This window comes from Saccostrea echinata, unplaced genomic scaffold, assembly GCF_033153115.1.
Source record: "Saccostrea echinata isolate AGI-Se365-2 ecotype Australia unplaced genomic scaffold, CSIRO_AGI_Sech_v1 ptg000053l, whole genome shotgun sequence".
NCBI classification, from domain to species: Eukaryota; Metazoa; Mollusca; class Bivalvia; order Ostreida; family Ostreidae; genus Saccostrea; species Saccostrea echinata.
The window spans coordinates 2,057,413-2,083,049 of record NW_026889802.1 but is presented as its reverse complement, the minus strand read 5'-3'; the positions used below and the strand labels follow the sequence as shown (position 1 = coordinate 2,083,049).

Sequence of the window (25,637 nt, the reverse complement as noted above, 5' to 3'; positions counted from 1 at the left end):
GAGATACTAACTCGTTATTACGAGATAATTATCTCGTTATAACGAGTTAAATATTTTTTTTGTCTTGTCAAAAATGAGCCTATCCGGCTTTCGTATACAACTTACTTGTATTCAAGTTATATTAGTTTTATATGTAAAACAGCTGAAGACAGTATATTGCACTTTTTTGATATATTGGATAGTGAAAAAGAGCTATCTTTTTCCAACATTTGTTTAAAATATTTTTAGGAGAGAATTATGCATGTTTCATTTGAACCCCCCCCCCCCCCTTCTCATGACATTCTCTTTAAAAGATGTAAGATTTCTAATAAAGCATATTTATATGGTAAATTTGATGTAATAGCCACATTTATAAATACAGTTGAACCTCATTATCTCAAACACGGATATCTCGAATACCATGGATATGTTGAAGTGACGGGAAAGTCCTTATTTCTTAAGTATTTTACCCTGGATATCTTGAACCCTTGGATATCTTGAAGTTTTTTCTCAGTCTCATCAAGTTCAAGATAACAAGGTTTGACTGAATGATTTATTACATGTGCAGACAACAGTAATTTCGATTTGTAAAATGTTTTATTTGCATATTTTGTCCAATCACGCAATATACTAGTGAGATTTCCATGCAAGTACTATACACTATAATACAGTGACAATGTGTTTACCATTGAGTTATAAATGGAATTTATTACTTCTGTGATGCATATTTCAATAAAAGTAAACTATAGGATGTAATTCTCAAGACATGTGCACATTTCTGTAACAATAGCAGTATTTCAGGTGAATGTGTTTACCACAGCGTTTGATGCCTTTTCTCGGCATGCATGCATGCATGTATACATCTAAACAGCTGAATTTGTTGTACATGAATGCATAATAAGTGCAAATACCATGTATCATGCATATAGCTCTAACAGTACATACAGTGTAAATTGGAAAAGATGAATTAGGTATCCCTTTCCTGTTTTATTATTGATCTGAAATTTATGTGCATGAAAAAATGCACATGCCGTTTTTGATTTTTCTACATTAATATTACAGCTAAAGTATTTAAAATTTATTTACTTCTAAGTAGTTCTATTTTTGGTTGGATTTTTACTTTAAAACATGTATTTGGTCAGTTCATGGTGTGCCCCAAAACTATGCTATCGGAGATATGTTCTTATGTTCTAAATTCACCAGTTCAACCGAACATAAATTATTTATAAAATAAAACTCAAAACACTTTTATATACTAGGATGAGCTCGCATGCACAAATGCAACAGAGTTTAATGAAGTGTGTACAGTATACAAAGCAGTCCTTAGTTCGATCTTTTATCCATATCATTCTACAAAAGAAAAAGACTCAAATAAAGCAACAACATCAAAACGAACAGAAACATGTACGAAATATTGATACTGGAAGGGGTGGGTGGGGTGGGGGATTAGTCTGTTGCAATGTAGCAGCGAACTTCGAATGACTTAAAACACCCAAAAATCTACCTTATACGTGATTGAATCATGCGTAGCACGGATTCAACCTATTCACCCGTAAACAAAATGAACAACCAATCGATCTCCTTTACCAATGGACCTATTCTGCATACATAACAAACATACGTGTTTTACCGTAATTTTTATAAATATATATGTTGACAGCCAGGCCAGAAAATCACTCAAGTGTAACAAATGCATCAGGGTTTTCATACAGGTACAGGTACCTAAAGAAATATGGCCGAATCAAAGAAATATGGTGGAGAAGGGCAAACAGGAATAAAGTATAATGCATATTTAAGAGTTCATGTCAGCTTTAATTAAAGGAGATTCAAATTTCTTCAAATGCAGTGCCAGTCCTTTTTGAAAGAGGATATTTTGAAGAAATTTGGAAAAGAGGGTATAGTCATTTGAAAATTTTCAGGAACCACTGGACCAGAAAAGGCAAATCTTCTATGAAAGTGTCCTTAATGAGAGTTTAAAATTTTTGCAAATCATGTCCCTTTGGTTAGGGTGGGGCTGCCATTTTATACAATATAAGAAAAAATAAAGTTGTTGAAACATGGACTTTAATAAAATGTATCATTCATTTTAAAGAGGTTTCATTAATTAATCATCTCCAGAAATGGAATAATGGCTCCAGTGAGCATTGTGGTCAACAGACTTCTTTAATTGTTTTATAGTTAATCATTTTGGCATATCACTTAAAGGGTTTTTATCACGTATCTAAATTTCTTAAAAATGAAACGCTATTATATTCTTGAAACATATAATTATCGTTTAATTATGAAATAATGTTGAAAAAAGCCGTAATTAGATGATAAAACTCCCGTAATATAGGATCCTCGTAGTAAAAATCTCCACTAATTAGATAGGGGTCACGTGGCACTGAAACGTCATAGGTGTCAATGGTCAATAGAATTGGTAAAGCTTATCGTAAGAAAAAATATATTGAATAGATTTTTACGCTAAATAAATAGAAAACCCAATATGCCCGGTTGAAATTTTGACATCGACTATATTCCTTTGATTATGGACGGTCAATCTTTTATGTATGAACGTCTAGCAGAGAGAAATAATCAGAAAATATGCCGACAATTGGAGAGGTCACCGAAGACGAAGCCATTGACAACTTGGGACTTCGACTAAATAGAACAAATTATACTAGAGTTTAACTTCGTAAACATTTATTAATATGGGAATTTATTCTCCTTCATTATTATTTTAATTAATTATGTATAAATAAATCCTGTATATCTTCTATCTGTTCTAGCAGTGAATATCATGTACTAGAAATGACACTTCTTCAATGGCGCCGTACGCCATTATTGCGAAGTTCAAAACAATTCTTACTAGATTCTGTGCAACTTTTAAAAAATGCATGTTTGTCATTTATTATTTTTTTTAAAGGTATCTTTCCTTAAGATATTTTATAGGACAGAAAAAATAATTCCTGATCGATCGGCATAAGCGACTTGCAGTAAAAGGCCCCCCTTTCATCTCTCGAACAGTCCAGGAAATGTGGGGAAAAATTCTTCCTAAAACCTTTCTTGTGCAAATTTGTGCATCCTAACGCCATAAATTATACCTTACTAGCTGTCAATTATCCAATTATCACTAAATTATTTTCTAACAGGTTTAATAGACACAACAAATGAGCCCTTTTGTATACACAATAAGTACTTCGCTTGACCAGGATTGACACCTATGACGTCAGAGCAATGGCGCGTAACATCGGCGATCAAAATATGCATAATGAGAAATTCAAACTTTGAATCGCTGAAACATCAAAAATATTAATTTTCTAGCAAAGATTTTTAAATATATGATTTTAATAGCTTGTAAACTTTGTCATATCAAAAAATTTTGAGACGTGATAAAAACCCTTTAAAGTCACTATGATGTCACACTAGAAATTAAACATGCACAGCAAGTTGTTTAATAGGGATAAAAAAAATTAGAGATATGAATAGCTATCATTACATAAATTTAACAATTTTTTTTCTTTTAGGCAACAGACAGTGATTTGGAAAATACAGATTATTCAAAAATAACCTACACCTTGTTGTCATCAAAGTGGTAAGCTTGCAACTTAGACTGATAGATGTCTTCATTAAGCATTTAATTAGTTGTAAGAAGTCAATGTCTTGGTTATTATAGGTAATAATCAGCTCAATATCTGCAATTGTGCAGAAAAAAAAATGTGGAAACCCCTTTTGGAAACCCCTTAAAAATTAAAAATTAAAAAAAACATAATTCCATAAAAAAATCATTGAGAAATGGGACAAAATTCAAACTTGATCTGTAGCTCATCAAGATACACTCACATAACAAAAATCAGCTCAATATCTGCAAGAATTTAGAATAAAGTGCAGAAAACCAAGTGGGACAGACTGACAGACAGATGGAGGGACAAGATGGACAGATGGACAGGCAAGGGGGAAACCTATAGTCCCCTCCAATTTTACTGGTAGGGGACTATAATAAGGTGTATGCCTATAATTAAATGAAATTTTATGAAGGTTGTAGGGAATGGGGTTTGAATTAAGCTTTACTTGTCAATACTTTAAAACAATTTTTATGGTAACAATTTTTTTTTCAAAATCGTATCCTTCCCTTTAGCTAATTGTCTGATTAAATAAAAAAAAGAATACAAGACTACATCATGATATATTTACATTTGTATATTTTTCCTTAACATTCTTTGCAAGTTGAACTACCATAGATGAGCAAGAATATCTCCATTGTGACATCAGGCTCCGGGGCAATAAAACTTAGATGAGCTCACTTTTGATCTCAGTCTTACTTTTCTGCTATTAATTTCTTTGGTAAAAGTGAGACTGAGATCGAAAGTGAGCTCATCTAAGTTTTATGGTCCAACCCAGAACTATATTGCAAACTTTTTATTTCAAACATAATTGTACAATATGGCATAATTTTTTGGCAAATCATCAGACAAACAATGTAAATTTAGGACATGAATTTAATATTTGACACCTGCATATTGTAAATCTGGAAATTTTTACTGTAGATAAATTTTTAGCAAATTTGCACGTGCATTGCATTTGCAAAAATATATTTCTTAAAAATAAATTGTAAGCAGTGGTAATTTTAAGAAACCTGTTTATACTACAAGCTAATCACCTGTGACAATCTGTGCATGAGAATGCCTTCACTACATTCAATATTGTCCGATGGTTTGACAGGCAGTATGTCTCTTTTAGATTATTTCTCTAAGAAAGGGGGGCCAGTTGTTTTATTTAAGAACAAACGTTTATACATGTGTATATGAAGGTCATTTAAGCTGACATCATTTTATATATTTTATGTACATGCGTGATTTATTAAAATGTTATGAAAAATTTAAACAGTTTAGATGTTCTATCTCTTCTGATATTTCTATCTGGTTATTGAACATTGGCGTTGTTTAGTATTGTATGTACATGCGTAATTTATTGTATATACATGTGTAATTTATAATCCGACTATTGAATGTTGGCATCGTTTAATATTGTATGTACATGCGTACCACATGCGTGACTTATAAACTGCTATGAAAATTTTAAGCGCTTTTTAATTTTAGCACTAATGTCTATTCACAAAATTTTGAAACGTAAAAATTAATCAACAGCTTTTTGACCCAGATTCGCAAAAATTAATCGAAGTAAAAATTTCCAGATTTACGGTATTAATCATGAAGCACTTTAAATTCATTTCTTAAATATCAGTGTTGTTATGGTTTCTTAAAAGGAATATTCTACAATAATTGTCTGAATACAATTCTTCCTATAGTTTGGTATGATTTCCTTATTAATCAGTCTGTATGAGGCTGAAAATATTTATTATGTGCAATATTATGAAATTGATATTTGAAAATTTAATAGTAATAGTGTAAATTATCGTAATAATTCTCTTTTACTAGGAGCAATAAATTTACAATTAATTCTGAAAGTGGAGCTCTTAACCTCAATGAAACAGTTGATGCTGATATAATGGGTTCCAACAATACTTTAGAGCTGATGGTTCTTGCGGAGGACCGGGGAACTCCCCCATTAAGTAGCACCGCAGTGATTTATGTCACAGTAAACGATATCAATGATCATGCACCAGAATTCAGTGAGGCTGCTCAGAATCTTACATTTACATTTAATGAAAAGGACCATCCCACAAATTTCTTTACAGCAAAGGTAAGCTTTCTAGTTATAAACACTACAACTTTGCTTCTAGCTATTTTGTCTTGGTCACCTGAGTCATTACTACCTGTTTGTTGTCATGCATTTGAACAATTTTAGGTTCCTCTCTGAAAGTAACACCCCCTACACCTTCCTAACATCTAGCAGACAAATTGATTATGAATTATAATGAACATTATATCGTCCCACCCAAGTTAATGAAATTTTAATTGTTATAATAGTTATCTCCAAAGAATAAGCAATTCAGAATGGCAGTATCTGTCATGGCTTTATTCTTGTTTAACATTATAAGGTAATTACATAATAAAACAATGGTATCAAAACAATGGACAATAATCAAGTATTATAGCAAGTGTCAATGAGTAAGCGCCGATCCCCAATCTGGCATTTGGCGCATACAGTTTGCAGAAACACGAGGAGCCATATAGTGCTGACAACCCTGGAGGGTAAACAGAAGTTGCCAGCGATGGCTTGTTGCAAAATAATAGTTACTTTGGTACCATGACTATTGAGTCAGTTGACTATGTTTTACATTATTTTATTCCTTTATATTGAAGGCCACTGACAAAGATACAGACGATAAAGTGTTATATAAACTGTTAAATACAACAGGACCATTTGATATTAACAAAGGAACGGGAAAAGTGTCAGCAAAAAGAGCCCTAAATCGGAGTGATGAGGGTGTGATTGTGATAGAGGCTCCCAATAACAGAAGTTACAGTAATAAAACAATACAGAATCCCAAACTTTACATCACGATCAAAATTAAGGTGAGTTCTGCATTTAGCTCATTTACTGAAGCTTTGTTACATGGACTAAATGGCAGGAATATACTGATGAACACATTTTTAACAATTTCAAAAATAATGCAAACAGTAAGAAATTTCATCCTTGTTACATGATAAAAACAAAGAATATTTATTTGCAATACTTTTTTTAATTAAAATTACTTTTAATGAATTTATATTTATTTATTATGCATGGTCTCTTTCTGTTACATTAACATGTTAACACAGGCTTTACATTGAAAAAGAATGTTTAACATTGATGTAACAGTAAAATATTTTCGTAGTAAATTATTGACAGTTGCTTATTAAAAAAAAAAGAGAGAGAGAGAGAATTTGAAACAACATGAATTACCCTCTATGGAAATGTGGTAATCATCATTCATTCCACAATGGAAAGTGTTCTAACTAATGGCTTACCTAACTACATGCTCATAGCCAACAAGTTATAAAACTGATGTCCTTTTTGCTCACAAGAGGATATTAATATGAATATTTGTTCAAATTGGTAAGTTATGATAAACTCATTGGAAACTGATGACTCTTTTTTCTTATAGGATATTAATGATAATAGTCCAGTTTTTACCCCAGAAAGCTATAAGGAGAATATTAGTGAAAGTTGTCCTGCTGGATCAGAGATTGGGAGGTAAGATGTGCTAACTTGAGGATGGATTCTTCTAATATTTTTTGTACTTTAAGAATCTATAAAACCTCCACAGATGCAAGAAGACAGTACAGATGTATCACAAAGTGATGGTATCAATTAAATTTGACCTCTTAAATTATTTTTGTAGGAAGGTTAGTTCAAAGTCATGGTCCTTTTCTTCGACACTAATGAGTAATGAGTTTTAAAAATTCTGTTTCTAATCATATAATACCTACTATATATCATTTGTTTCCATTTTGTGTAAATAGATTATACATGTATTAGAATATTTTGGAAAAAAAATCTTCTAGAAAGTAGTCTATAAAGACAAATTGTAAATGAATATTGCAAGCATACCACAGATATACAGCTTAATTCAGATTTGTTCAGTTCATTTACTAATTGGAACCAGGATGGGGTTGGGGGAAGTTGTAACATATTTTTGTAGTAGTCTATAAAGACAAATTGTAAATGAATATTGCAAGCATACCACAGATATACAGCTTAATTCAGATTTGTTCAGTTCATTTACTAATTGGAACCAGGATGGGGTTGGGGGAAGTTGTAACATATTTTTGTATATCAATGAATTACAAAAATCTTTTGAGAACAGCAAACCATCAAATTATTGTTCAAACATAATCCTGAATTAAAGAATTATGGGACTAGCCACAAAGGTACACTGGCAGTGGAAATATGATTTTACAAAGATGAAGAAATCCTCCGAAGAGTAGCAGGATCTTTATTAGTTGAAGTTACCTGTGTATGCATTATCATGTAGTATTAAAAGTTGCTTATACCATGGCTGTGTGGATTGGAAAAAGTCTATGAAAGTTATATGTTTCCATGAACAGCAGAATTACAGCAAAATAGCAGTCCCTTGTTGCAGAGGTGCAGATCATTGCCCCACAGGTCAGGGAGGGTACACAGATTGATATTAAAGTATATCAACTTCCTGAGAAGTATAACTGCAAGGCTAAAATTTGTTAACATGATGGCAATTAGTATACTCTAGGCTGAATTTATTGAAAACATGGATCATTTGGTTTTGAGGCCTCAGTCAGAGGGTCGTGTCATGCTTAACCTCCAATGAATGGAAGAAAAATGTGACCATTTTATAAGTAAGAATAATAAATGGCTCATGAGGCTCTTGTTTTTAATTTCAACATGAGTTTTATTTTTGGGGCTGTTACAGTGTCGAAGCCAATGATTCTGATTGGTCAAAAGAATTTGGGTCAGTTTACTACTGGATCACAGATGGAAACTCAGAGGGCCATTTCTTTATCAATGAACTCGATGGTACCCTATACCTGGCTAATCCTACTGATTACGAGGAAAAGCAAAATTACACCCTCACCGTATGTATAATGAAATTCAGAGAAAAGATGAATTTTAGGTGTAGTGGGTCTATGACAACTCATCTAAAGACAATCAATTCATTGAAAAAATTCATAGATTTTACAAATCATCGATATGACAACTCCTAGATAAGACGAGATATATAATGGACATCTTATAGGTATACCAATTCATCAATGCTCATTGAAACTGATAAAAAGAAATGAAGCGAATCATAATTGATGTGTTTTTGTTAGCTCATTTAACACAATATTCAATGTTACAGAAAGAAATACAGTTGAACTTCAATATCTCGAACACTGATATCTTGAATACTATGGATATGTCGAAGTGATTTGGAAGTCCCAAGTACTTTTTCTTTAAGTATTTTACCCTCAATATCTCGAACCCTCGGATATCTTGAAGTTTTTTCTCAGTCCCATTAAGTTCGAGGTAATGAGGTTTGACTGTATGTACCAAGCCCTCATCATATTTTAGATAGCTTCCGTTTCCTACCCTTGAACAAAGTGAAGATACTATATTAAAATTTGTTCATTGTAGTTTTGTTTTGCAAATATCAATTTCAAGTATTTTTTTTTTAAATACACCCAATATTCTCAAGGTCTGGGTATGGTTATATTCATTTGTTTTTTCAATGAAAAGTTCTTTCAATGCATCAGCCCTTGCAATCTGCCAATAAGACTCAGCCTTTTTATTCTGTCCCAAACTTATATATACCTGTCCTAATGTGTGCTAATATATCTTTATTCATTCGAGTAGGAATAAATATGCAGACCCTCAGTCAGGTCTCTGGTGAAAGAGATAGAATATGACAGAAGAATGAAAAGTGTTCAAAACTTTTTTTTTATTTTATTTATTTTATTATTATTCAATACAAGTGATATCAAATAGATGTCGTCATCAACATTGTCTTTCTATGACTTGTTGCATCGGTGAGAGGTTGACTTGAGCAAATTGTACCTTTTGGTGAGTTGTCCAGAACCCAGTCTTTGTCTGATGTTACAACTTCTTTATATCCAAGTAATATTAATGCTGAACAATATACAGAACGGTTTTGTTCATTCATATACGATAATTTAAAAAGATGAAAAAAAAACTTTGTTCATTCAAAAAATATTAAGCACTAGTAAACTTTGATATAGTAGTTATTTGACGTTGTATATGCATATACAGCGATCAGTTGTTGCAGATCAGAAAAAAAATGACAAAATGTATTATTCATATCATTATTAATGTTAAATGAAAACCAAAAAATATTTGCAGATAACTGCTTCAGATTCAAGAGAGCTAAGTAAGACCAATCACACAACCACAGCCTCCTTTGTTATCAACATTCTGGATGTAAATGACAACAGTCCTAAGTTTGAACAGGGTAATTAAATCATCTGTAGATCCACATAATAGTAGAATACAGTTGAACTTCATTATCTCGAACACTGATATCTCGAATACCATGGATATGTCGAAGTGATTTGGAAGTCCCAACCCCTTATTCTTTAAGTATTTTACCCTGGATATCTCGAATCCTCGGATATCTTGAAGTTTTTTCTTGGTCCCATTTAGTTCCAGATAACAAGGTTTGACTGTATTCTGTTAACTCGTAGACATTCTCTGCAGTTCTTGAAGAAGATGTTACTTCAATAGATTTGATTAAAATAGAATATCAGTCGTAGAATATTACAGTTACATATTAGTTACAATTCCAAAGGAATCTGAAGAATACGAATGAGGTTAAATTATTCTAAATTAGTATTGTAATTATTTTGAAGATATCATTTTGTTTTGTAGATTTATACTGGTGTAGTGTTAATGAATCTTATATTGGAGGTTTTAACTGCCATATAAGAGCTACGGACAATGACACCACAGCAAATTTCAAACAAATCAATTATGAACTGGTTAATGGGTCTCACAGCAAGGTAAAGTGATCTTCAAGCAAAATTGTAGAATCAATTTTGATTTGGCCATTGATTGTGGATCTCCTGAAGACTTTTTTTTGTGATCATAGTCTGTAAATGAAAAATAAGGTCTAAAGATAAAAATTGGCATTTTAAGCTATAGGTCACCCGAGTCACTCAGGTGACCTATTGCTATCCATTTTTGTCTGTCGTTGTGCATTAACATTTGAACATTTTCAGTTTCTTCTATGGAACCATTAAACCAATTTCAACCAATTTTGGCATATAGCATTTATCGGTGAAGGGGAACAAAAATTGTGTATTTCATGGTCCCTGCTTCCCTGGGGCCTGAGGGGTGGGGCTAAAACCACAAATATTAATGCAATCTTTAAAAATCTTCTTCTTTACTCCTGGACATCAAGCAGTCAAATTGATAGCATGATTGTAATAAGCATTGAGCCCTCTACTAACTTTGTGAAATTCATGGCCCAGAGTCGGGGGTTCTGGTGTTAGGACAGCTAGGGCTCTATTGATCATATAGTGAAAATGTGTTAATAATATAATTCTTTGAAAATTTTCTTCTCTGCTCCTGGGTATTATTTAAATAAACTTAGTGCATGGTTTTAATAAGCAAGGATGCCTCTTCCAAAATTGTGAAATTCATGGCCTAAGGATCAGGGTTCTGGTGCAAGGGGGGTCTATTGATTATCCTTCGTCCTCCTTCGTACATTCATAGCTAAATATGCAGAATCCAGTGCATGCGCAAATAATGACCACTAATTCACAGAAACAATAAAAGTTTTCCCACCACTACCCATCATTGTTAATTCAGAGCTTGCATAGTATAGACCACCAAGTTACGTAATATAGTGTGTTTGCGTTTTGTTTCACAGTTTCATTTTTTCTTGTGGAAATCAGGGTTAGAAACTCCCTAAAATTACAACTCGCAAATAATTGAGAGTACCAAGAAAGTGAACTCGCAATTTTACAAGACTACTCACAATTTTCATATAAAGTTAAATTTATATAAATTAAATACATGTAACTTATGCATGTTAGGAAAAAGTAACTACTGTATAATACACAAAATACAACTACAGTGTGACTTTTATTTAAATTACTGATTTAAATCAAAAGCATTGTGTTCTGTCATATTATATAATTTTGCTACAGTTTCAATGCAAAAAAAAAATCAACTCGCAAGTTTTTGCAAGTTACCTCATTTTTAACTCTCAATTTGGGAATTCTTACTCGCGTTTTGCGAGTTGTATATAGTGAATTTCGAACCCTGGGAAATTACGGATAACTCTGTTAAGGAAAAATTTATCATCATTGAACAAATGAAGGAAGATGAACAGGACACCTAATCAAGTTCAGACATCAAGTCTTATCAGAGAAGACGGCGGGGCATGCTGACCAAGCTAACACTGACCATGCTAACTCTAATCTCTGTTGAACACATAACAAGTGTTTCTCAGGCTTCTGTACCTTTTTTTAAGTGGAATATCCACCTTTTCTGTGGCATTGTTACCTAAAGCAACTGTTAGCACCTTGTCTTTGACTTTGGAGGCAGGGTATAATATGATCCGCCTGCCATTATCGTTGCATTTGGCCCAAGGATCATCAGTCAGATGGTTAAGGCATTCAGTTCCACTTAGCAATATCTATGCAACTTCTGTATCCAGTCTTGGATTAGCATCAGATAATTCCACACGTTCAGTGCAGGTTTCAGTATCTTTCCCTGTTTGGGGCAAAGCGTATCTGGAATCCAGACATGCTTGATCGACTTTTACGATACTTGATCGGCTTCCTCTACATTAGACATGGCTGCTCTCATGGTTTATGATAACGAAACTGTTTTGTCACTTCACCAGGTGCTAGGATTGAATGACATTGTCCATTCAATAAGCCAGTTGTCGTCATTAGTGAAATCAGCATGAAACGTAAGTTAGGAGAAAAAGAATCATCCAAAAAACGTTTCAAGTGAAACGAGAATGAAGATGTGATTTTGGAACATCAACATGAAACTAATGACATGCAGTGAGGAAAATTATAGTTCCTCAGATGCTAACGATGATGAGACAAGGTTTGGCCACACTTTTACCAAAGGTAAAACCTCCGCATATGTGAATAACTTTTTAGCCCCAATGGTAAATAAGGCTTGTACATCCCCCGCAGAATGTTTCCTTTATTAAAGATATTAGAGATAAATATGATAGACCCAACAACATCCCACATCTGTTAGTGCCCACAATAAATGCAACCATCTACTGGAAAATGTTCAGTTTCCAAAAAGACACTGATCATGGACTACAAAAGACACAGGGAAATTTGTGTGGGGGCATTGATGCCACAGCACTGTTATCTGAAAAGTTAACACCAATTTAAAAAGGACAATCCTGATGATGAGTTACTTACCAATCTACTTACTATATCTGAAGATGCACGTTTTCTCCTCTCACATTCCTCATTCCAACTTTCTGTAGCTAGGAGAGATTACCTAAAACATTTATTTGCTGGAGATTATAAAGACTTAATGCAAGAAGACACAAAAGGTTCTTGGTGAGTTGTTTGGTTTGGAACTCACCAAGGTCTGCAAAGACATATCAGAGGCATCAAGAGCCACAACCAAAATGCTAAAATCATCTGCATCTGGCAGAAAGTATCGTTCAAATTCCTTTCGAGAAAGCGATTCCTTTTGATCCAACAGAAAACAGTCGGTCAACAACAAACCATATTCAAAAAACTACCAAGAATACAAATGGAATTTAAATTACCGGAAATTGACAATCAACACCACCACCTGGAAGAACCACAAATCTCAGTAATTTCTGGCCAGATTCTAAACCACGTAACCTTTTGGACTTCACTGACTACCAGGGTTGGGGTCAATTACTTTGAAATGTAATTAAATACTTTCAAATACATTGAAAATTTTGTCAATTACTTGCAATTACAATTACATTGAGTTTTACGAATGTAATTAATTACTCTCAATTACTTTGAAGAATGTAATTAAATACATTTCAATTACTTCTGTTTCACGTACGTACTTTAAAAAATCTTGAAGAATTTAACAAATAAATGTAAATTTAAGGTAGGGGGAATATTTAAAATAATGACAGGTGCCTGTGATGTTTGTGTGTTTATCAACACAAGACCTAGTCCTACATGTACATTTATCAATTGACTGCCTTTATCATGTTTATGAAATTTAATTAAAAGCGAGTTTTCAAGAGTTTATGAATCAACCATAAAATATTCTCAAATTATTTCAGCTAGAGGTAGCTACAATTTAAACACCTTAAATTGCAAATGTTGACAATTTTCATACAGTAAATAATACTTGTTTTATGTAATAACTATTTCAGGTACCAAATGCATACATGCATAGAAATATTTGTTTATTAAATGTAAAAATAGTGATTCAATATATATTTCTTTTCTGAAGTATATAGTACCATAGCTAGAGCATTCTTAATAGTATTTAATAAATTGCCTGTAATGGTCATATCTTTGAATTTAAACAAAGCATAATATAAAATTGTATACATAACTTGAGAGGGTTGTTTTGATTGCAATTTACAGCTGGGAGCTGAAGGGCAACAAGGCAGGTCTTAATGACACATTAAATTATTTTCTATTCTTTTTTGATAATCAAGCCAAAAAAAAAAAAAAATTGAAATGTTTTCATGCCTTTACAAATGAGAAGTAGATAAAAAAAAATATTGATAAACATTAAACTAGTTTTAATTCTTTATGTGCGTAATGATTATAAAACAAATATTTTTATAAACAAGCCAATATATCAAATTCATTTATCGCGATATAAAAAAAAGTTTAAGATTTTGAAAAGCAGAAGGGCTTCTTTGAATAAATTAAAATAACTGTAAAATGTGACTGTGTTGGAAATATTTCAATTAAACACACATTATATGTATTATGTAAAGTACAGGTAAACTTCGGTATCTCGACATCGGATATGTCGACAACCTGGGATATGTCGACATCCTTCCGCGGTCCCGGCAGTATTTACTATATAAATGATTTGCAAAAACTCTGATATGTCTACCTCGGTAATGTCGACAACCCGGGTTATCTCGACGTATATTCACAGTCCCAAGAGCAAAATTTACCTGGCATATGTCGACATCGGCAATTTTCTGCTCTACTGAACCTAACTGTTTTTCAGACAGGGTCGCTCGTCACGCACGGACGACTCCGGGTATCTCGACGTCGTCAAAGTTTCACACCTTTCACACCCATGTTTTGACTGCACGCTGCTTAATTAATTTTATAGACTGTGTTTGTAGGTGAATCCCAAGCCCCTTCGGCGTCTTTGAGAAGTTAATTGAGCTTGGGTAATATCATTGCTAAATCTACACGATTCTGCGTAAATGTACAGAATGTTATTTATATTGAAACGTAACATAACTTTTAAATTTGAAAAAGATAACTAAATTACAATGAATAACAAAAACACACTGAAAAATTCATACTAAGGAATTAAAAAAATAGTTTTAATGATATTTTGTAGTTAAAATGTATTCAACAGGAAACAATCCAATTAACGACATTGACAGAATCAGTCGTAATTCGTGCATCCGTACCATCACTACGTTAGTTTAGATACACAAATCTCTTTAAAAAAAATAATTTTATTGTACATTCTTTCTGAATGAAATAAGAAAAAAATAATCCGCATTTATTTTTTTTTTACCGTATATCGGATGTCGACTTTATACAGTTCGAAGTTTATAGAGCGCATTTCGTATCCTGTTCTGACGAAAAGGCAAGTTACACTCGAATGCAGCTCAATGCTGTAACTTTGTGCTGAAACTTTGTGAATTTAGAAAGATTTCGATAAGGAACACGTTTTATAAACAAGATTTTTAAAATAACTTCTTAGATTTTTAATAAGAATAGAGGGAATTCTGAAATATGTTGAGCTACAGTCTATATTAAAGTCATGTACATATAATAAGCTTGTCTGTTTTGCTATGCAATGAAATCTTGGACGTCAAGTCTCAACTCTGATATCTCGACACCTCGGATATCTCGACATTTTCCGATGGTCCCGTCGATGTCGAGATAACGAAGTTTACCTGTAATTGAAATGTAATTGAAATTACAGGGTATTTTTTGCAATGTAATTAATTATATTCAATTAAAAGTAATTGAAAAAATGGTCAATTACAAATTACTTTCAATTATTTTGTAAAACATAATTAATTACACTCAATTACAATTACATATGTACTTATTTCAAATAGCCCATCCCTGCTGACTACAGACATGAACGTTCTCAGTATAATTCAAGGATACCAAATAGAATTTATGATGAAACCCTATCAGCACAAAATTAATCCAGGATTACTCCAACTCCAAAAAACATGGAAAAAGCAAAAGTTATTCAAGACGAAATCAATTTTTTACTGCCAAAACAAGCCATTCTACCAGTTCAGCATCATCCAAAAGAATTTATCTCAACAGTATTTTTAGTTCCCAAGAAATCTGGCAGAATGCATCCAATAATCAATTTAAAACCACTGAACAGATTTATAGAGACAATAGCATTTCAAGATGGAAACTTTGCAGACAGCCCTGAATCTAATACAGGAAGGAGATTTCTTGATCAGTTTGAATCTGAAGGATGCTTTAACTTCAGTATACCAATTTACCATCTACATCGGAAATATCTGAGATTCATTTGAGAAAATCAAACATACGAATTCCAGTGTCTTCCATTTGGTCTGAAATCAGCTCCTCAGGTTTTCACAAAGTGTACCAAACCTCTTAATGTCTTTCCTCAGAACTCAAGGTCATCGGGGAGTAATTTACATAGACGACTCTCTGTGGATAGCACATTTCAAGCACAGGAGATGTGTACCAAAGTCCTCAAAGTCTTCCAGCAGGCTGGATTTGTAATCAATCAAAAGAAATCTATTCTGATTCCAGTTCAAAAAATTATGTTCCTAAGTTATTTTATAGGGGGGAATTCATTAGGAAAGCATGAATTCTATTGCAAGGGAAATTGGGAGTGGGCAATTCAAAGAAATATTAATTTGACAGCAGTAAATATTCCAGGAAAAGAAAATGTTAAAGTGGATTTTTTTTAGCAGACACTTCTTATACCAGATGGAATGGCAGCTGAATCAGCAAATGTTCCACATGGGTGTTTCTTCCAAACTTATGAATTTCATGGCCCCTGGGTCAGGGGTTCTGGTGTTTGGGCAGGGCTCTATTGATTTTGTAATGAAAATGCTTTAATTCTTTGAAAATCTTCTTCTCTGCTCCTGGGTATTATTAAACAAACTAAGTGCATGGTTACGATGAGCAAGGATGCCTTTTCCAAAATTGTGAAATACATGGCCCCGGGGGGGGGGGGGGGGGGGGGGGGTCTGATGAAGGGATGGGGCTCATTTGATTATGTAGTGAAAATGCATAAATTCTTTGAAAATTTTCTCTGGATATTAACAACCTAACAATGTACATAGTTATGATGAGCTAGGGTGCTTCTTCCAGAATTGTGAGTTTCATGGCCCCTGGGTCAGATGTTCTTGTGTAAGGGTGGGGCTCTATTGATAAAATAGTGAAAATGCTTTAATTCTATTAAGGACATTGGCAAGGTTCCTGGTTATCATATAGAATTTTTCAAGAACTCTTGAGTAAGTTTAAATGTAATAAACAGGCTATATTCTGGATCGTTTGACATACCAAGCCAACCTTCTTTTTTAGATTTTGTCAAATCAGTTTTTTTACAGTTCTCAATGCATTTCCTATGTAAAATGTTTACAAAGGGGACCTACATAATTTTTCACCATAATATTTCGCCAAAACCCACTTATTAGTACCCTACCGGTGAAACCGGAGGGGACTATAGATTTCCTCTGAGTCTGTCCGTCCGTCTGTCTGTCTGTCCCTCTGTTTGTCTGTCAGTCTGTCCCACTTGGTTTTCCGCACTTTTCCTCTAAATGCTTGCAGATATTGAGCTGATTTTTGGTATGTGAGTGTATCTTGATGAGTTACAGATCAAGTTTACATTTCTTTCAGCTTCAATGATTTTTGACAGAATTACAACATTTTCAATTTTTCAGGGTTTTCCGCAATTTTTTTCTAAACGCTTTCAGATATTGAGCTGAAATTTGGTATGTGTCTTTACCTTGATGAGTTATAGATCAAGTTTGCATTTCGTTCTGCTTCATTCAGTTTTGATGGAATTATGACATTTTCAATTCTTAACGGGAACCAGATTATGGCATTTTGAATTCTTAAAGGGAACCAGATTACGCTTGCTGGTAGGGGACTAGTATTGCTAATGCAATACTCTCAGAATGCTTGTTTCATATAGTTTTTGTATTATGATATATATTATTGTATCTTCATTTCCTTTGAATTCTAGATATTTTGGCTGAAAATGTATATATAGGAACAAGACATGGACATACCGGCACCGCGATCATGTATTTTTGAGATGCTTCCCGTAACATCTAAAATTGGTCAAGAGACTGGTTCATTGCTTCTATCATGTAATTGACTGAATTGATGAAACACATTGTCATAAAAATATTGGCATGGAATTATTTTCAACTTTTATTCGTAGTTACTAAATGCTGCTACCTTCACACCTAAGAACTGTTCTCAGTCGGCCTACCTTTCAGATGTCACATCTTTGCCCTTCCCAGTATAATGAGCATAACTATAGTAAATGACGACCTGTTGGCTCTTTGTCCCTGAATACAATGTACGACAAAGCCATTACTATTTTCTTTCTTGCTGTATAGATGATTCTACCCGTTAAAGGAAGTACACGTGCTTTTGTTTACCTGTGTAACATACGCTTTATCGGTTTTCACTGCTTAGAGAATTCTACACGGGAGATCACTCTCAATCACTATTTTATAAGTGAAAAAATCTATGTATTAAACCTTTTTTCTCCAGAAACCCCTGACATGCCAATGTCCTTAAATAATCCTGTCTGCTTTTTAGTGTTGAGTAGATAAACAAAGTACATAGTTATGATGAACAAGGGTGCTTCTTACAAAATTTTTAAAACTTGTGCTCCCAGGGTCAGGGGTTCTTGTGTTTCTTCGGTGGGGGGGGGGGGGGGGAGGAGGGGGGTATTGATAATATAGTGAAAAAGAAAATGTGTTAATTCTTTAAAAATCTTCCACAAATGCATAGTTATGATGATTAGGGTACCTCTTCCAAATTTGTGAACTTCCTGACCCAGGGTCATGGGTTCTAGTGTTAGGGTAGGGCTGTGTTGATTCTGTAGTGAAAATGCATTATTTCTTTGAAAATCTTCTCTGCTCCTGGACATATTGGAGGCAGAGTAAAAGTTTTAATAAGTAATGGTATTTTTACCAGATTTTTGAACATCTGGACTAATTGGTCAAGTGTTCTGGTCCTGACTAGGGTTCTATTAATTTGTATTCCACTGAGAGAAGTTATTCTCCTTTGCCATTCACTTTTGATAATTAATCACTGTAAATAATGTACCTATTTGAAAGGTTAATAGAATAGGAGAATTATGCAAGAATTTTTATAGTATAATACGAAAATACTTTCATAGTTTTAATGATCAGATAGACTTGTAAATAATAGATACATAAAAATGAGACAAAAATAACTTATTAAATGTTCTTCAAAGACCAAAAAAGGCCAACGTAAGAGGCTACAATATGGAGTTTAAGGACCCTCTATTCATCAAAGGAAAAGATTTTTTGGATAATGAGAAAATTATAGTGTGCAAAGGTGTAAATACTGAGTTAATCTAATACATTTTCAGCATAGGGTACCTTGCATTTACCCCCAGGAAAAATGTTCAGAGACACTGATGTACTGTTTAACAGAAATCACTGTTGTTGACTTAAATGGGAAAAATACCTGCAAATGAAGTGTTCATCTATTCATATTGGCCTATTTAAATGTCATGAATGCTTGATTTGATCACAGATGAAGTAATAAAGTGTACATTTCAATTTATTTTATTCCAGATCAAAGGGCAGATTACTCAATCTGCATAAAATACCACAAAATCAGAACTCTTTGGTGTGCAGTGTATAGAGGGCTCTTAAATAGTACAGAAGCACTTGGCAGATTAAACTTAATATTTATGAGTTGTTATTGAATGCTAGGCTTTTGGGCAACAAAGCTTCATCTATCAGTTTATTTTATGCTCTACGGATCCTATAAATTGTTGTATTATACTCAGGTGACTATCAAGGCCCTTGGGCCTCTTGTATGCTGATGGGAAGTTAGTTGCACACAGATGAATGCTGGTCTGCAGCATTACATATTTGTACGGATATTTTTTTCTCATTTGTAGTTCAAGATAAACAGTGATGGAGAAGTAACACTGAATCAGACAATTGATTATGAGGATGGAGAACACAGTTTTATTCTTACTGTGAAGGCCACTGACAGAAATGATAGCAGTCTCACAAGGTTTTATCATACAATATTTAATCACATTAATAATGTCAGGAAAGTCTAAATAATCATTTATTATCACTAGGACATGAATAAGACATGTTGGTAGTCATACTTAATATTTGTAAAGAATTGGGCAGATTCAGGGTGTCAAGAGCAGATAATAGATCTGACTAAATATAATTTAAACTAGCAGAGCTTTTGCATTGATTGTCTCTCATCCATCAGTCTTACTATTGAAAATGTTTATTTATATTGGTTGTTAAGTACGCCTTTGTGACCGTCAAACATTATGCATGGGTGAAATATACACGCTTGCAGGAGCTACCGAGTAAAATTTATGCTGTCATCATTATTAACATCGAGTTGTTTGTTCCCCTTTGAAAAGGTCAAGTTGTTTACATGCATGAATATGAAAAAATGAATAAGAAATAATAACAAACAAACAAAACAAATAGAATTTGTACTGGTCATCAATATGTGTATGTTCCTTGGATTGCTTTATATAACGGCGATCTGCACAGTCAATAAAGCGGTGAAATATGAACAACTAGTGAACGCTGTATTATAATTATTTATACAAGTTCAAACTTCAAAGTGGGGCCTACTATAGATTCCTTACTTTACGTGAGTACTTAATATCGCAAAATGGCCCAAGGACGTCAAATCGTGAGAACAATAATTTGCGAATGGGTGATTTATCTAGAGATTTTACATAATTAAAGCACCATAAAAATAAAAACAAAAGCAAGTAATTTTATTTGGGGAGTGGTGCTTCTCACGTTATTATGCGATAATTTATTCCTCGCGTATATTTAAGAATCTACAGTAATTACCTATATCTGCATGGTGAGTGTTGACAATTAATTCAATATGTATGTTTGTAGTGACTGAGTTTGTGTTACATTTTGGACTAATTATTTGAAATTAAAGGGGACATACACATACATACAAAGGAAATGAAAATGAGTATCAATATTTTGAAGCTTCAATTGTGTGACGTTGATTTAAAATATTTTATATGAAGATGCATTTTTCATTGCACAATTTAAAAAATAAACATTTTCATTTTCATTACTGTTTGTGAAGTAGCTATCTACTCATGTGCGTTCAATACCACGTTTAATCTACGACTGGTCTGACCAGTCTAACAGTATAAGTATTAGTATTAGAACTTTGAAATTTTGTGACCAATTACGCATGGGGTTATTTTACGTGGTTCTAAGCTTACCGCATAAGTAAATTTCCAACCACTTTTACAGTAAAGCAATACTTCAAAATCATCAAATGCAGAATTATTGAGGTTGTTTTGTTCTGGGTTTTTTTTTATGTCAGTAAACAAATTTAACAGTGGTTATTAAGAATATAAATTTCTTTTGAAATTGTTTCAAAGTAATACTTTTGAAAGAGACTTAGCTTGTTCTTTTTTTTTCTTTTAAATCAATTCTTTCTTTATTTTTTTTCTGAAATAAATAGCTGAGATCTTGTTTCAGCACATGTAAAGTGATGATCAGTTTGAAGGACGTTAACGATGAGAAGCCAAAATTTCAGCAGAGAGTATATAAGTTTAGTGTAGGAGAAAATCAGGCTGTAGGGACTGAAGTAGGGGAAGTGAGAGCCGTGGACAAAGATTCAGACTCGGTACTGCAGTACTCAATGGACCCGGGGAATGAGAGTAAGTCAAAATTAGTTCTACAGCAAAACAAAAACCAGTGTTTGTATAGATGCATGATGGACAGGCCATCTAAGTCATCAATAGACAACTTTTACATTTACAAAAGTTATTTCCCATTGCGGGGTCAATCTGGGGTCAACCAAAGTAAGACACTGTTTTCCCTCTATACCATTACAAACTTCATAGGGCAATGTCTTACAAATGAAATCTGTATGAATGTGTTTGTTATGTATTTTATGTTGCCAAATACTATGGGAATACAGGAACAGATCAATATTGTCTGATAGCATTTAAAGAATGAAAATATTTACAGGTAAGTTACAAAGGTTATAATGAGAAAAATGAGGGTTACACCAACCATGGGAGATAACTCTTATGAATGTGAAATTCGTCTATTTTTTATGAACTTGTTGCATTTATCTGTTGTTGATAACCTATTCATTGTATAACTTTTTTAACTTATTTTCTTCTCAAGAACAAAAAGTCCAGAAGATTGTATGTAATATCATTTATTCTAATGTTTGTTAGGTCTTCTGAGTCACTTGCCTGATCTTTAGCTGTCTGTTCTGTCCAATGTAGAACATTGTCCATTGTTTGTAAACTTGCATATATTCAGCTTCTTGGCTAAACCATTCTTAACCAATTTTAGTCCAAAGCGATTTTACAATCTGATAGAAATAATGGTCCTGTATGCAAGTGGAATATTTAAAACTTAGTGATATTTATATCTTTGATATTTTCAGACTTCTGTTTGAATTCTACATCAGGGATAATTACAACAAATACAATATTTGATTTTGAAAATACTACATCATATAACTTCACTGTCAGTGTCAGTGATGGAAATCAAAGTGATGTGGCTACTGTTTCTGTGGAGATCAGAGATATGAATGACAATGCACCAGTCTTCAATGCTTCAGTATACAAGGCATACATTCCAGAAAATTCTACAAACAAGACTATATTGAGAAATGTAAGTCAGCAACTCTAATGGGAATTTTTAAATAGTTTATGTTGTTTTGGTTAAAGTTTTGGTTGGGATTTATATACAACTGCATATTGAAATTTATTTATTTTTGACAGTACTTACTTAGATTATAAATTCACTAGAAATATAACCTTTGAAAATAAAAAAGAACAAAATGAAACAAGATAAGGCAAACATTAATTACTCTCTCATCATAGTGAGATGGAAGTATCTACTAATTACAACAGATAGGTAATCATGTTGATGAAAGTATTTGATAAAATGAATTTTAAGGGGGCTGACTGGGGTTTTCATTGCGCTACTCTTCGTGCAGCATAGTGAAATAAAGCGTATTTACTCTTTTAAGGCAACTATTTTTACATAATTTGTAAAAATTAACAAAATTAGGAAATCTTAGGTTGAAAAATCTTATTACCTTTTTAAATAACTGATTTTTTAAACGATTTTTCAAATGATGGTAGATAGACATCGTAATAGTGTGTTTTTGACGTTATAGATAACCGAAGTTCTTAAAGAGGGGTCATTAATTATGTCATAAAATAAAAAGTATAAAATGGATGCTCTTGAAATTTTAAACATAGAAAATTAAGTATCTCTCAATCATTTTTATTATTTTTTATATAAATCTGTGGTATCTGTCATGTTTTGTAGTACTCCATAAAAACAGGAAAATATCATGAATTTTGACATTTTGAGATGCCCCCTCTGGAAACCAGATGGTAGAATTTAGTGTTTCTTGCATAAAATGTACAATATAGTATTACTTATCAAATACTATATATTGAGCAAAAAATCTATAGTAGCATTTGTATAATTTGCTTTGAAGTGTGAAAAAATAGTATTTTCCTATTATTATAATCCTATGGTAAATATACCTGTATTTTGAGATGGTCCCTTAAAAATAACCAGACGGTAGATTTTCACTTAACTTGGCATGTATACTGAAGTCAATGTAAGGTACATATGGTATAAAATTAAAGAGTTTCTGTACAGTAGTTTTCACACAATAAAACCCCAGTCGGCTCCCTTAAACTGAATTGCAAAGACATTTTTTGCTGTATCTTCTTCATGTTAAATTCATTATACAGTTATACCTGTATCAAGTAACCTATCAAAGGAACTCCTAAAATGGTTACACATGATAAAACATATTCAAGGAATCATACTCTAGCAAATTTTCAAACTAAATTTATGAATATTGAATAGTGATATATGTACCGGTCCTAATTGTAAATTTATTTTTTGAAGAAAAATCCCCAAACCGATTTGTTTTATCAATTTCACAGAGTGTAAAGGATTAGAATTAATCATAACAAGATTATGCATGAAAGAGAAATATAAAACACTAGGATAATCACAAAGAAAATGCAAAGCCTTTTATGCACAAATGTAGACAAATTTTATAAAATTCTTGTTGAAACCCTTTTAAAGGTTATATAGTTACTTTTAAAATGGTTCTTATTTAAATAATTTGCTATCTGATTCCAAGTGACAAACTGTGAAATTCAGTGAAACTTGTCTAATTAGGATGTTGCATGTTCCAAAATCTTGCCTAATGTGGTCTAAACTTTAAGGTTCAGTGATACTCTGATAAGAGAGATAACTCTTAATGACATAAATGTGTATTATTCCTTTGTAGATTTGGCAAGTTGAAATGTCTTTTTTTAGCTCACCTTAGCCAAAGGCTCAAGTGAGCTTTTCTGATCGAAATTTGACCGTTGTCTGTCATCGTCGTAAACTTTTCACGTTTTCATCTTCTTCTCAAGAACCACTGGGCCAATTTCAACCAAACTTGCCACAAAATATCCTTAGGTAAAGGGGATTCAAGTTTATTCAAATGAAGGGTCACACCTTCTTCCAAGCCGAGATGATTATGATTTCATGAAAAATTAATGGCATCTTCTAAGAACCACTGTGCTTGAAAACATGAAACTTATGTGGAATCATTGTGAGGTAGTGTAGATTCAAGTTTGTTCAAATCATGACCCCCGGGGGTAGGGTGGGGCCACAATGGTGGATCAAAGTTTTACATAGGAATACATAAGAAAAATCTTTAAAAATCTTCTTCTCAAGAACTGCGAAGCCATGATTAGTCATACAGATGGCTCTAGATGGCTCCAACTCCGATCTCTCGAAGTTTCTTGATCTCTCAAAGTCAACCTCTGGTCCCGTTTTTTTCCTCTATATAACTAAGCAAATTTACTTCTGATCTTAGAATTCCCGATCTCTCGAAGTTCTCTATCTCTCGAACCAAAACCTGGGTCCTGTTACGCACATTTCATTGTTTTTTGCTCTCTATCTCTCGAAGTTTTGATTGCGCAGGTATACACGGACCAATCAAGCGTAAATTAATGCACCTTAGACTTACCTGGATAACGGTGAATGCATGGGGCTGGGATGGATGTGTTAATTGGGTGTTTACATAAATGATACTACACCTGAGAGTCGTCGGAGTGTTGATATAATTATATAACTGGTTAATTGTAAAGTAGAAACAAATCGCTTCACAACTTATTTTGACTGGACGAGACGATTATTTTGAGAAAATAATTAAAGGAAGTGTCAGTAATTTTCCAGAGATTATGAACTTTAATATAAGTCTACACAGTTCAAGTTTGGCAAACATTGCACAAGAAATCCTATCTCAAGAAATAATAGTTTACCTAAAACATTTAATATACTCATGCAGTTCCTTTAAACTGTTAAAATTGAGATATTTCTATCTCTTGACATAATTCTTTTAATTGCTACAGAAATTTTAAGATGCAGAATTTTTATAATCAAATAATCAATATTTTTTCACTAAAAATATGTTGAAGAATGATAATTAACTCTTGTAGATGGAAAATTAACTCTTGTAGATGCATTTTATTTTACAAGCACAGAAAAGAATGTGATATTCTGATTTAAAAAGCAATGCTTCAGTATGTTTTCTTATGTGAATTAGATAGGTATGATAATAATTATTATTTTCATACATACCTCATATTTTTAATTTTATGGTGAGATGAAAAATTATTGATCGCTCTATTCTTCATATTGAATTTTTTCATATCATGATTAGACATAATATTCATTTCTGAAAAAGTAAGCAAAGCTCCATATACCAAACTATTTTCCATTTGAATCTATAATGCTGTTGTTGTTAATGAAAATCAAGGTTGGGAATTTAAAAAAAAAGGTG

The 25,637-nt window shown here is 32.9% G+C and overlaps 1 protein-coding gene across 1 annotated transcript in view; it reads left to right on the top strand.

Annotated features, from left to right (window-relative positions):
- The first annotated feature begins 12,376 nt into the window (after positions 1-12,376).
- The window catches only part of LOC133204437 (protocadherin Fat 4-like), a 52,249-nt gene continuing 38,988 nt past the window's right edge, over positions 12,377-25,637 (top strand). The window contains exons 1-5 of the mRNA XM_061340164.1: positions 12,377-12,505; positions 16,094-16,279; positions 19,687-19,805; positions 21,284-21,465; positions 22,209-22,438. Coding sequence (XP_061196148.1) covers positions 12,377-12,505; positions 16,094-16,279; positions 19,687-19,805; positions 21,284-21,465; positions 22,209-22,438 — 846 coding nt within the window. The remainder of the gene's footprint in view (positions 12,506-16,093; positions 16,280-19,686; positions 19,806-21,283; positions 21,466-22,208; positions 22,439-25,637) is intronic.